Below are 14,354 nucleotides of genomic sequence, written 5' to 3' on the forward strand. Positions count from 1 at the left end.
GCTGAATTCAGTAAAATACCATACAATAAATAGGTGACCTATAATTCAAAATTGAATTTACCTTGGTATAGTCAAATAACAAGAGTTCAGTGCATGGACATGACATAGAGTGAATCTCAAACTGGACTGTTTTCGCGTTCTCATTTAATTCACGTTTATGAAAAACACCCCTGAAAAACGGTCGGTTCTCCACACAATACCGACTGTGACGCAATAGTCGGGATCATTAATATGTACGCCTCCAAATATTTGCATAATGCCAGCCCTCAATGCCAGGCGGAACTGCGCAGCCGAAGCTGTTTCCTCAACTTGGGCCAATACAGAGCTGGCCTCGGATCGAGCTACCAAGCAACACTTTCTGATGTGTAATTGTTCAAGTTCAGACAGGTAATCTTTCTCTCAAAATCGTTCAATACTGTTTATGCATCAGTAAGTCAAGCCAGTGACTAAAATATCAGCTTCACATCGTTTCTTTTAGTAGGATGAAAATAATCGTATTTAAATTGTGAACAAATTATATACAGAAAGCGATCAAAGAACAATCTTTCCACACAGCGCGAGTTTATCTGGACACTTGCCAAACTCGTTATGAAATCAATGACGCACGTTACTGCACAACGAAGCTCTTACTGTATTTACATCATCGTGTTTGCATTGGGGAAAGCAGAGAGAGTGCAGAAACTGCTTTGCAATGATAAGATCTTCATTCTCGCGATCAACACACTCATCTGCTCAATGCTCATCACGGCAACATTTTATGTGATGGGAATAGATCTAAATACTTTAAAAACATCTCACGATTCGTTAATCTCGATAGCTGTTATAGTAAAAACGTATGATAGCAGTAGTAAAAGTATTCGAGAGAGAGTTTCACATGTAATGAGTTGCTTTTTCATATGCAAGCATGTCAGCCAATCACAGCAGTGGCCGCGGTTACACTGAATCCCACAGCAGACACGCCCCTTCAAACAGTGTTCAAATCAGAGGCTAAAAGCAGGCTAGGAAAAATGCCATTTATTTCTAAATTATGATTATTTTTTATCTAAAAAACATACTAACATTATAAGGGTAACCCAGGAAACATTATAAAATAATTAAAAAAAAACATTCTAGGGCACCTTTAATGCATGCAAAATAAGCAAACACCACTAAATTAAAAAGAGAGGCACACAGATTAACACTAAATCTTTATTCTCATAAGTTAATACACTTGTAGCCACAAGATCCCAATCTTAACATCTCAAGCAGCAGAGTCTATTTAAAAGAGAGTAGGGAAAATATTCATCATATACAGAAATAGGATAGTATGATTGCATGAGGATTAGAGCAAGTACACTAGCAAAGGTTTTGTTATGGTTTTTAAAGTTGCATACCTCTACAATCTGTTAGTCAAAAGGTAGGCTTACTGTAATTGTATGCCATTTACATTTTCCCCCTTGAATTTATTCAGTGCCTTAAACACAAAAGACAAGACATTACTTACAAAGGTAGAAAAATAATTTCTCTATTAACATAAGTGGACAAAATCACTGAGGAATTAAATGTGGCCTCAATTTATTAAACTGATATCATGATACATGATTAGAAACTTTATCCATTTGGTAACGTGTTGGTCAAAGGAACTTCTTTTTTTTTAACGTTTATCATGAACAAAGATAAGTCCACTTAATGTGAAGTTGTGCAATGTAGTCACTGGTACACTTAATTTCTTTTTATTATGGTCTTGAAAATAACAGCCTATATACAATTGTTGGTGCTTCAATATTATCAGGAAAATTTTTATATTTTCTGTGTTCATTAAATGTACGTACTCTTGGTGCTATTATTTATGTCCCCAGCATAATTATGGTTGAATTGCCCAGTTGCTTTTTTACGCTAGATTGTCTATAATTGTCATTGAATATCAGTAAATCCAACAATAGCTGTCCCACTTGATATTAAAATATTAAAACATTGCAAAATGCGTCTATAAGCTGGGTGAAATGGACATTTATGCCGATAGCTTCGCTTTACTGCTGCTTGCCTAGTCTCACTTTATAAGATACAATGTAATAGTTATCCCAAGCTTGTAGCTTTCTCTGCCCTGGGTTGTAGTCTACCATGCTGTTGTAGCGATAGCGGTTTTTGAACGGCACTGAGATTGTTTTACCCTGGCTGGTTGCGGTGTCATACATGTAATTTATGGTGGTGTTTGGCGAGGTGTAACTAGCAACCGTGTACAGCTTGCCACAGATCATAAAAGCATTAGCCACAGAAGTCTTGCGAATTTTAGTCTCCCAGGTGCCCTTCACCTCCAAGTTGTTAGGGTCCAGCTGGGAGAGCACAATAGCGCCCTTGGCTTTGTTGGTACTGTATATGGCCCATAGACCATTCTCATCTATTGCCAGGTCAATGTCTGTGTAACCACCCCAGGAGTAAGGGAATTGACCATGGAAGCCAGAATGGGGAAGATCACGGCGAGCAGCAATACTCTCGGAGAGTAGATCGTATCTTAGAAGGGTGCGACTGAGCCTCCGTTGGTAGTACAAGGAGCCTCTGTACATGGTAGCACCTGTGCTCTCCACAGATTCTGGCAAGAGTAGGACTTTGGTAGGAAACCCACGTGACAGCTGGTCCATGTTTTCATACCCAAAGAGTTGACGCACTTCAGACCCTACGGCATCGATGCGCCATACCATCTCTGGACCATAAGGTTCCTTAGCTTCTGGGTCTTGCATCCAGACACCGTATTTACCTGCAATACTGTCAGCCTTACGGTGCATCTCAGGCTGTTCTACCCACACCAGGTCACCACAGCCTGAAAAAAACCCCCAAGAGATTGGACACTTGTTGGAAACATTGGATTGCAAATGACAGGTTGAAAGATACCATTAAAACAAAATCTGCAAAAGGTGGAAGAGAGGACAGCTTGTCCTACCATTCTTGCTAGTGTAAAAGATTAGAAACATATTTAACCTTTCCTAAAATACCCTGTAAGAGAGAGGTACTGGGGGAAGGGATGCTTGGCAGAATTCAAAGGACTTCTTGGGAAAAACCCGAACCTTACTGTCTTTGTTTAGCAACATGATCGCGTCAAGTGATTCACATTACCATTTTGGCGCCTTACTAAACATACACACTACTTTTATAAGCTAGATTATTTTAGGGTTAAATGAATTGGTAAAAATAGCAGAATTTGTGTAAGTGCTGTCAGCAGGAATGAAAGCTATGTGCACAGTATCAATTTTTCAGGCACCTGAGATGAACATATGTAGGGGCATGGGGCATATATATATATATATATATATATATATATATATCAGCATGACTTGACAGTCAAGCTAATGTCAGAGGACATCTACTAGGCCCTGTTTACACCTTGTATTAAGATGCATTTCGGTTGATCGGATCACAAGTGGACGACTCTAAATACAGGTGTAAACGGGGTCTAAAATGTTTTGAGCTTGACCACTTTCAACCACTTCCAGAGGTAGTCGAAAACACATTTGGCCAGATTGCTTTCATAGTGTAGATGCTCATGTGTTCGAACAGCCACAAAAGACCGCCTACCGACTAAATGCGTAAACATTATGGGAAGCGTGCTAGCAAGATGGGATATAAACTTGGTTGGCTCAAGACTCAAGCTGATGCTCTGCATATGTTTTTTTGCGTCGTCTCCAGTCGCGTTCATATGTAAATTGCGTGAGCTTATTTCATCCATTATATTGAAAGATCTGAAAAAGGCCATACATTTACCTGCCCATAAACACTCCCCTTAAAGAAATCAGGACAGAAGTGGTTGAAAGTGGACAAAAGAGACGGATTTAAACACCAAGTGTAAACGGAAATGTGTCTCCCTTGTCTATTAGTGATGTGATCGACCAAAACACATCTTAATACCAGGTGTAAACAGGGCCCTAGATTGTGGCTTAGATAGGTGATAGACACCCTAGGGTTACCCCGGATTTCCACCAACTGCGGATCGGCTCCACTGCGTGTCGGCTCCGTGCTCCGCCGTCCTTCAATACCTATCAGGTCCGGATTTGTTGCGGAATGGCTGTGGCCATGACTGACAGCTGAAGTCACGAGGACCCATGAGATCTTGCGAATTCACGCATGATCACGTGATATAACAATTTGCCCTGTGCTGAATTGCTGCGGAGCTCTCCGGCATCCGGCAAAAATAGAAGCTCTGCGTATCTGCTCAGGAGGGCTGCGAATCGCCGGAGCTGGGACGGAGTCGGAACGCAGCAGTTCCGCTGTCAGCGAAAATACACACATTGATTTTAATGGAAACCTATTGACTCCGCCGCCGTTCCGGATAGGATCCGCAGCTGTTCCGCTGTTGGTGGAAATGGCCAGTTAGGGTGTGAGACTCACCTGAGATGTCCGCTGGACCTTCCAGATTTGGGGCAGACACCTCAGTAACCACAGCTGTCAGCTCTTGATATCCTGAACTCGAGTGCCATGCTGGATCTAGGAGATCAGAAAGATAGAAATTCACATACTCAAATTGAGACATGCATGTGAAGGTGTTGAGGTCTACATTTTTCAAGCCTTCACAATCAGAATGGCAACTAGTGACCATGACATGCAGTCAGTAACAAGAATATTAAGTAATTTGTCTTATTTGCAGTATGGAGTTGGATTAATAATTTATGATAGTGCAGTTTGTTCTCTGCCTAAGTAACTATACCCTTGTTACACCCCCTACTCTACCTCTTAAACTGCTGGTGTCTCCTTGTGTATTCCCAGGCCTGGATACCAGTTGGGAAAGTGCAGGACCTAAAAGGCAAACCAAATTATCAATTTGCTGTTATTGTCTAGGCAATGTTTACTGCCCCTTATTATCAGGTAGATCACATGTTTAGCTAGTCCAATAAAATGGTTAAAATCAGCTCTCAAGTGAGATTCACTATGTCCCAGAGTACCATGATGGAAGTCTAAACTAGTAAAGTTGGACAGACTTATAGACTTGGCATTGATCCTGAGTTGCCTGAGAGAGGTATGTTTGTTGGGATGCATGGTTTTGGGGGACTGGCAGCTCTACTGACAGTCAGGAATCTAACAGAAGGAAATAAACAGCCCTGAGTAGATTCCCAGCTGTCCCGGTGCCTGCCAGACTCCAGACCTCCCATTACACATCCGAAATTCAGACATGCACTCCAGCAGAGAGCACATACACTCTTCCTGGTTAACAAGCAAAGTTAAAAGCCATTGTGTCATTTTTTCATTGTAAAAATAACTTTTCTTATCCCAACTTGTGCAACATTTTCAACATTGCTCAGTTTGTTTGAGTGATCTGACTTGTCAACTTTTGGTTCAACCAGTACCTGTTTGTCCAAAGTCCAAAAAAATGGAAGATGGTTGAGAAGGGGTGATTTGGAAACCTTGTTGGAAATTTTTAGTTAGTTAGTTTTGTTTGGTCCTACTAATGATACAGAAAGGACCTGAACAACTTACACTCACATTATCCTCTCTCCTTCAATGTTATGCCATTTTATTGCCCAAGGGCTAAATTAACTCTGTTATTGTCTGATCATGTGCTTATATGTTTACAGTCTCTTATAATGGTCGTGAACATCTGAAATCTGACTTTGATTGATTGCTGTGACGAGGGTTAAAAAGGGCTGCTGATGATGATAGCTTGCTCAGACCTGCAGTGGGAAGGTCTGTAGTTACTGTCCTTTATCCCTATAATCAACACTTGCTCATGGACACAGGTCTATGCATCACCACAAGGCAACAAAAGCATGTAATTCCCAAGGTTTGTTTGCAGGTGTTTATGCTTATCTGTATATCGTGCCTAATGGTTCCCTGAGAGATCAAGCAGAACTTCAAGAACCTTCTGGACCATCTGGTAGCGTGTTGCAGACTAATTTATTTGCAGGAGCCTTCACATCTTAACATCTTTCAGACTTTGGAGGGGGTTTTTGTTCTGTTTGAATGCTTTTGGGTTTTGCAACTGTAGGCCGTGAAGCAGATGCCAACTCTTAGTATAATTCTAAATGAGAATTCCTTTTGTTTAAAGTTTCCAAAACATTTCAAAACGATCTCCAGAGGCACGCATTCATATGTTCGTACTTAATGAGGTGACACTGACAACATTCATATGGCTGAATGGAATCCTGATCTTTTTTTTTTGCATGGACTGTTTGCATGTTCAGTTAGGCGTCTTCACTGCTCAGTATTTTTTTCTCATCAAAATGTTTTACACAATTAGTGGTACTTATAAAAAAGTATAAAAATGACCCCCTTTATTTAACATTTGTTGTCATTAATCACAAATGACTGAAAAAAAGAGCATTTCTGCTATTACATTGGTACCAGAAAACCTTTGCTTTTGCTGCTAAGTGTTAGTCCAAAATGACTGCCAAATCAGCCAGAGGAATATAAACAAGTAATGCACCTTTGAACCTTGCATTAATCAATGTAATTAAAATTTTGTATCCACTGGTTAATTACTATTTATTCAGCCCCTCTATGCTTGTGTACGTTTGCACAGTATGATGTTTGGGGTGCAAAGGGACTGTGAACCTGAAAGCAAAACTGAATCCAAGAGGGTGAGGACGTGCAAGACGGACGGCCTGTTTTCTTTTCAACCTCAAAGAGCTGGAATTTGTGGCCTTTTTTGCAAAGAGGGTCTCCAAGGTGCTTCTCTCCTGTCTTGTTAAACTCCGTTTTTATTTTTCATGCGTTTTTTACATGACGTAAAGGTACCAACAGTATATTTAATCCAGCACTAACAACCCCAGCAGGGATCAGTTACCCCCGACCTCCACCCCTCCTCATGCAGCATCAGTCAGTGGTCTGCTGGGAGCTGTCAGTAAGACTTTACTGCCGAGCATTAGCACAGTACTGTTTTACTGCTTCAGCGGCTTTCCCCCAACACCCTCATTCACTCGCATGTTGACCTACTCTTATAATATATGACAGGGGGATGTCACCTAGTTCAGCTCTGATCTATCTATACTGTTCGCTGCTGCTTTAAAATGAACACAATGACCTGCTCACCAATCCCCCCCGAAATATGACTCACACTTCCAGGCAGGTATAACTGTGGAAATACACACATAAACCGTAAGAGTCTGTTGCAAGGTGCCAGTAACTCTAGCATGTCATATTATGCTCACACTCTCTGCTTTCCCAGACACCACACCTGTTTACAAGTCATGGCTCAATTGCATTTTAAACATTTTGGTAGCCACAAAAGTAAGATTATAAGTTGGTGTATATTTTGCTTGAGCATTTTCCATCATTATACTGACAAAACAAAATAGGTATTATTGGCGATCTTTCACACTTTATGATAAATTTATAGTTTGCAACAATTGCACCTTTAGGGTTACAAAAGGTTGTCACTGGGACAGTACCCTTAAAGGGACACTTTTGTACTTTATTTATCCCTAATGATGCGTTTTAGTACCTTAGAGTAATAATATGCATTGTATGATACTGTGAACCCTATAGGAGTACGTATATATAGTACAAAGGTTTCCTTTCGAGGGCAAAAGCTGTTGTACACACAATTTTTGCACATCACAAATGTATCCCAAGCAGATAAAATGTTTTAAGTCAAGTCATCTTCATTTATATAGCGCTTTTAACAATGTAGATTGTTCCAAAGCGGCTTTACAGTGATAATAGGAAATTAAAGTAACAGAGATTGTTTTGGCTTTATGGCAGCTCTAGAATTAAGTTATTTTCCATCTAAAGTTAGTTTTGATTGATTCACTTCCGTTGCAACGATCATTAGTTAATAACTTAAGGTAGTGAACACTTGGCCAAAAGATCATTTTGATTGCGCAAGATGAACCTCAACAAAATATCCCCTGACAATTTTTTTCTTTAAATTTTTTGGTTGTCACTAACCTGATCCTGGTTTGAAGCTGCTGTCGATTTCCGGCACTCTAGGAGGAGGTTTTTGCGTGCAGGGTCTGCTCCTCAACCTCTCAGCCTCCTGGCGGAGCTCTTCCATCCTCTGCTGCAGGTCCTGAACCTGTCTTTCCAGTCTTTGCTTCTCTCTCTGGATCTGAGCCTTCTCCCCCATCACCTGGTTGTAAGCGTCCTGGAGGCCTGACTGAGATCCAGAACCCGCCGATGACTCTGACACGGCTTCACCTCCTACGAGACGGGCGACCAGCGCCTCTAGCAGCCCCAGGCGGGACTTCAGGGCCTCCATCTCAGGACTTGAACCTGGTGATGGACAACTGGCCTCTGTAGGGCTGTCCACTGTGAAGCTGTACTGACAACGGCCGTTGCCAGCATTCGCCCGACGAAAACTAGCACTGCTCTGAGCCTGGGTGCCCATGAGAAGGCAGGAAACACACAACACAGCCAAAAACCTCATGTTGAGGTGGACCTCAGATACCCGGAATATTTTTTATCCGATGCTCTTCTTCCAGGAAGGTTTACACAGAGGTCTTTCTGCCCTGTCCTCTTTAACTCCGGCACTAACCTATCCCTTCCCTTTCGCCTCACAAGCGTAACTGGAGCCGCTCACTTCTCTGGCGTTCCACTAATGACCTCTCACCTGAGTCTTCTCAATCTTTCGCTACCACTGACTTCCTCTCGCTTGTGCAAAAGATTGCCTTTGAGGGGCTGGTCAGAGTGTCTCGTTTGGATTGGTGGTCGATGTCTGTGATCCCTCAGTTTGTCTCTTCAGGTTTGGAGGCAGTTTGTCTGAGGCACATTACGCTGGGACTTATTTATACAGTCAGGGAGGAAAGGGAGGGAGGGACGGAAGAACGGAGAGACTCAAAGAGGGACGGAAGAAAAGGAGGGATGCTGTGTGCTTGAGTGATTGCCACAACAAAAAGATCCTTCCAGAGTTCTTTCTTTGCAACCTCCTCTTGGAGGGCATATCGGAGCATGTGTGGGATGGTTTGTGTGCTGTTTGTTTAGCTTTGTGCTCAGGAATGCAGGGGCAACCACAGGTGAACACAGTGTTTGTTCACAGTATGTCCAAGTGTCATTTAATGGTTTGTATGCTCAGGCATTTTCCCTCTAGGTATTGTAGTAATTACCTATGTAATGTGCCTAACAAACTAGCTAGGTGTGTGTGAGAGAGTTTCAAGAGTACCTAATGGGGAGAATATACCTTTCTGCTGCTTTCTAATTCGGGTGTTGTGGTGTATGTGGTCCCTATTGGTTTGCTGCTGGTGATTCACAGCCAGGGGATCTCACTGTGGGGAACCCAAGACAGGCTGTTAAGAGGGGGTAGATTTGGATAGAGTTACCCCAACCGGGACAGTCCATGGGAGAGGTCCACAGTGTTGGTTTACACGTTGAGCTTAGCTAAAGGGGTCAGAATGTGATGCAAACAGTAGCAGAGGTCAATGCATGTTTGAGGTGTTAGTGATCTTGTTGATGGCATTTGTAACGGTTTAACATAACACTAATAACAGCTTCAATCCTCAGAATCATGCTCCCTTGCCCATTTCTCGTTCTGTCACCAACCTTCACAATCCCTCGCTATTTAGTTTCCTTCTTTCTCATTTACTTATGACATCCCACTGTCATTTCCACCACTCTCCCCTCCACAGTTCATCACCTCACTCTTTCAATAAGTCTGTTTTTGTTAGTTTACTTACTAAACATTGGCTCAAAACACTTTCACACTCTTTTATCTATAATGTGGCCCAGATGGTTCAGGACTGGAATCTCTCTTCATGGTGGCCATTCGTTTTGTTTTGTTTGAATGTGCGTGAGATGTCTGAATTTCTTGCCCAGCTAAGTCTTCGGAGAAATTTAGTAATACAAATACCTAGTACACACTATTCCTTGCTTCTGACAGTGCTTATAAAGATTTTTACCTTTACTTGTTTTCTTTTTAGTGTGCAGGTGAAATGTTAAACGGTGGATATGTTTTGTCACACATTCTATCCCACTGTACAAAAAAAGGGTAAGATGGCCTTCTGAACAATCTGCATTTACATACGATGCATTTCTAGTTTAGCAAGTATATGACGAATAAATTATTAGTGGAAATAAATAAATATATTGGCTAAAATATTGTACAACAATTAATTTTCAAAACAGGGATGTCATAACAAAATGGCTATAAATTCAGATTTAATTATTCTACTCAATTAAGAAAAAATAGTTATAAACAGGATTACCAATTAATAATTCCATTAATTATTTGCATAATAACAACTACAACTTTTCCTGGAGGCTTTAAAGTTACTGACATGCAACTAAGGACACACCTTGACAGGCAATTTCTTCCTAAAACTACATGTTGATGTGATATTGTTATCTAATGGTCCCAAAAAGTATTTAAACACATCACATTTAAAAAGAAATGAATTTCACTCTATGGATGACAAAATATGAAACCACGTCACATCTGCAAACAAATTATGCCAGATCATTTCTTTCTAACTTTTCTGAGCAATTTTGCAATGACTTTTAACCAAGAGGTGCTAAAGTGATTTTTAGCAGATGTCAGTTCTCCTCAAGTTCGCACAGCTGTCCTAACAGAATAACCACAGAAATAGTTCATCACATATATTTATGTATAAGTGCCCAAATATATATATATTTTTTATTTAAATATCTATTGTTTTATAATCGATCAAACTTGTTTTTTTTAATGTTTTGCTTGGAAAAAAATGTGCTTGAGGTCTTAAGAATAAATCTCACTTAGTTTAATATTTTGTTATATAATGAATACAGTAACGACATCGGTACATCTTAAATGTGGCCAAATACATTTTGGGGCTGGAAGTTGTTACATCTTACTTTTGTTTTCAACACCTCTGCTCGCACCTTCTGGCCGTTCTTCAGGACCACCATCAGAGCTCTCAAATTTCACCTTGCAGGCTTCATTTCATCTATTACCACATCAGATTTATGGGAGATTGAAGAGACATTTACCAGAAACATTGTGTATTTACAAGACCATGCCTGCAAATTATATCCAACTAAATCCATTATGTCAAACACTCATTCTATAATACTCATTCTATAACTTGAGACGCTGACAATGAAGGATGTTGTAGAATCAAGGCTTACATTCCTTCAGTCAATGCAATTCTTAAACATTCCCTCAGTCTATCAGTTAATATCTGCAATCCTATTCATGTCATTTACAAAGTTCCATACAAACATCGGATTCTGATATATGATATCTGTCACTCATATATGTGACCTTTTGTTTTCAGTATTGAACAGATTCCAGCAAGTTCAGAACTGCAAATCTGCAACAAACCTTCAATAGCATTTATTAACTGACAAACTTTACATTATGTATATGTATATAAACATGCAAACATTACTTTTTTAAATGTCTTATTTTTGTGAAAGATCTAAGACTATTGTGAATGGCATACACAAACACACACAATTAAGACGTGTTTGCCTGGGGAGAGAGCGGAAGAACCTTAGTTATGTAACTAATGAGAGACATTCTTCATGGCAGAGATTAAATACTGATTGGAGATTTTGCTAACGCAAAACAGAACAGCATGACACTCTAACAAGTTAAATAGTTCAATCCACACATGTACAAAGCCACCTCAAGTCATTTGCTTGGATCAGATTTATAAACGTCTTACCATGAAGGAGGGACCTAGCTAGAGATCAGAATATCATATAGACTTTGGCAAGACCTGGACACTCATTGATGTACCAGTCAGACTGATTTTTGCCTGTCTCTGAACTCTCTTTGTCCAAAATTGGTAACTACAGATGGAGTGAAGCCGTCTGCCATTAACACATGGGAACCAGAGTGCATGACTGAGATGAGAAGAACAGACAAATATATAAAAATGCAGGAAAAGAAGGATAAATGGATGAAAGTAAAGTCATTCAGTGTGAGGAACGTAATGATACTTAAAGGTCTGATTCAAACACCAGCTCCTGAGTTTTACTCCTTTAGATCTGTTTTCATTCCACTATAGGGAGTTGACCAGGGAGTTGAATTTCAGCGGTAAAGAAGGAAATAGTACTTAGTTCTATAAAAAGACTTAAACCATACATGCGAAACAAAAACTATTACTGAAGACGAGACCTTTACTAAGTATAGTTGGGTGAGTTACACTATACGCCATTTATGAAGTTATATACATCCATTGAACTGACGTACTGCTTCTTATGTTTATTAATTGCCAAACATGAGTCAGGAGAAATTACTGTGGCTGTTGAGAAACATTATATATTATTAGAAGAAAAAAAACCTCAAGTTTCTCAAATAAAACCAGAAAATCCACTGCGTCTTTTGAAGCATCACACAAGTCTTGAAAGTTACGGGCCATTCTACGGAGCCCCTAAAGAGACAATGGGAGGAAACATTTTATTTCACTGCTTTTGCGTTCTCACGTAAACATATTGTGTTCTCTTGAAAATGTATTTTGTTCTCTTGCAAAAGTATTGCATTCGGTTTCAAAACTTTTGCCCCCGAGAAACTTAACGTAAACCAACGAGGGAGACATTCCCGTTTACACCTGGTGTTTTAATCATAGACAGTATAAGAAATGGACAGAGCCATCTCATTGGAACTCAGTTGAGACAGTTGAAGCCCATTTTTAGCGATTTCTGAGCACTTCCGTTCCTGACGCGCAGACTCAAACCGACTCAAACTAAGCTTGATGACGTGAGCAACCTGTCTGACAGACGTTACTCTTCTAGTAGCTGTGCGTGAAAATTGCCAACGTTAATCTTGCAGAGACGGGGAACTTGAGCAAAGAGTTCTTTGGCGTGAGTGAGCAGGAGTAAGTATTCCGTTGCTTTTATGGACTCATTATCTATGGGCTTCTCCCTTGACGGGACGTCCCCCCGATTGCCTGCGAGCTTCTCCTCCTGTCTGTACGGTAATTTCTGTACAGCGCGACAGAGAGTCGAGTGGTTATGACGCAATCGTTAGCCTATTTTTACTAAAACTGCTTCTACGGGGCCATAATGTAACATAGAAGGTAATGGAGCCCTTTATACATTGTCGTGTTTCTTTAGAAATAAATAATGGACAAATGGAGTCTTTAAACGCCTCAGATGTAAAGTTATTCGCTGTCAAAGTGACGCCAAAATGAATGGGAGTCAATGGAAATGCTAACGCAAGTGAAGTTCTGCTACAAGATGGCGGCACCCGGCCGGCTTCAACTTCCGGTCGATGGATTACCCCCTTGGTTTTAATCCACTTCTGTCTTCTGTCCATTTCTTTGAGGGGAGGGTCTATGGATAGGTAAAAGTATGGGGGGAGGGTTTTTCCAGAAATTTAAATGTAATGGACAAAATAAGCTTACGCAATTTACATATGAATGCGACCGGAGACGACGCAAAAAGCATAAAGAGAGCATCGGCTTTCGTTTCTGCTCTGACAGCCACAAGGCAACTGAACCGCGTTGGTGAGTGCGCTAGAAATCAGGAATATCGTCCGACAAAGTTTAAATCCCTTCTGGCTAGCGTGCTTCCCATGTTTACGCTTGAAGTAGCTGGAAAGTAGGCGGTCTTTTGTGCCTCTTCGAACATATTTGACCACATGAGCGTCTACACTTTGAAAGCAATCTGGCCAAATGTGTTTGACTGCTCTGGAAGTGGTCAAAAGTCATTCAAAAGTGGACAAGACAAGCTCAAAACGTTTTAGACCCGTTTACATTAGCGCCGTCTACTCGTGATCAATTGACCAAAACGCATCTTAATTAGGGATACAGATAACCGATAAATCTTTATATTTTAAATCCGATAAATCTAAATCCAGATTTGTATATAATTTGAGAGCCTTACAAAAACAAAAGTCTCACAATTAAAAGCCATGTCCCAAGCACACAATTATAATGTTCTCATTATAATTTGATGTAGCCTATATGACAGATTTGTGCTGCAAATGTTGCACTTAGCTATATTTTTTTTCACATTTTGAAGTGATTCCAATCATTTTTCAAGCAATTCAAAACCATCATGGCGAACAGTGCGCATCTGAAGCGTCTCAGCTGAAGGAAATAATCCATTATTTATCGGCTTTAATATATTGGACAAATTTTCTTATTAGGCCAAGAACAGTTACATTAAAAATGAACATACACTACCGGTGAAAAGTTTTAGATCGATAAGATTTTTAATGTTTTTAAAATAAGTCTCTTCTGCTCACCAATGCTGCATTTATTTGATAAAAAAAAATAAAAAAAATAATATTGGGAAATATTATGACAATTTAAAATGACTGTTTTCTATTTTAATATATTTTCAAATGTAATTTATTCCTCTGATGAAATCTGAATTTTCAGCATCATTACTCCAGTCTTTATTGTCACGTGATCCTTCAGAAATCATTCTTATATGATTTTATGCTAAAAAGAACTGAAAATAGTTGTGTAAATTTCTTTTTCAGAATTCTTTGATGAATAGAAAGTTCAAAAGAACAGTATTTATTTAAA

The 14,354-nt window shown here is 40.0% G+C and overlaps 1 protein-coding gene across 1 annotated transcript; it reads right to left on the minus strand.

Moving 5' to 3' along the window:
• Positions 1 to 1,537: 1,537 nt before the first annotated feature.
• Positions 1,538 to 8,404, minus strand: myoc (myocilin). Its single transcript, XM_056262769.1, has 4 exons — positions 7,852 to 8,404; positions 4,699 to 4,764; positions 4,360 to 4,455; positions 1,538 to 2,797 (listed from the first exon to the last, which is right to left on the minus strand). The coding sequence occupies exons 1-4, from the start codon at positions 8,327 to 8,329 to the stop codon at positions 2,010 to 2,012; spliced, it is 1,428 nt and encodes a 475-aa protein (XP_056118744.1). The 5' UTR covers positions 8,330 to 8,404; the 3' UTR covers positions 1,538 to 2,009.
• Positions 8,405 to 14,354: the final 5,950 nt, after the last annotated feature.

Source organism: Rhinichthys klamathensis, unplaced genomic scaffold, assembly GCF_029890125.1.
Source record: "Rhinichthys klamathensis goyatoka isolate OS25496 unplaced genomic scaffold, OSU_Roscu_1.1 h1tg000196l_1, whole genome shotgun sequence".
Taxonomy (NCBI): domain Eukaryota; kingdom Metazoa; phylum Chordata; class Actinopteri; order Cypriniformes; family Leuciscidae; genus Rhinichthys; species Rhinichthys klamathensis.

Bases quoted from the DNA above. Each gene is read 5' to 3' on its own strand.
- myoc (XM_056262769.1), bottom strand. From the start codon at position 8,329: ATGAGGTTTTTGGCTGTGTTGTGTGTTTCCTGCCTTCTCATGGGCACC. The intron at 4,765-7,851 runs GTTAGTGACAAC...TTTGCCTTTTAG, and splicing joins CAGCTTCAAACCAGGATCAG to GTCCTGCACTTTCCCAACTG. The intron at 2,798-4,359 runs GTGAGTCTCACA...GGTTTTTTTCAG, and splicing joins AGGTCCAGCGGACATCTCAG to GCTGTGGTGACCTGGTGTGG.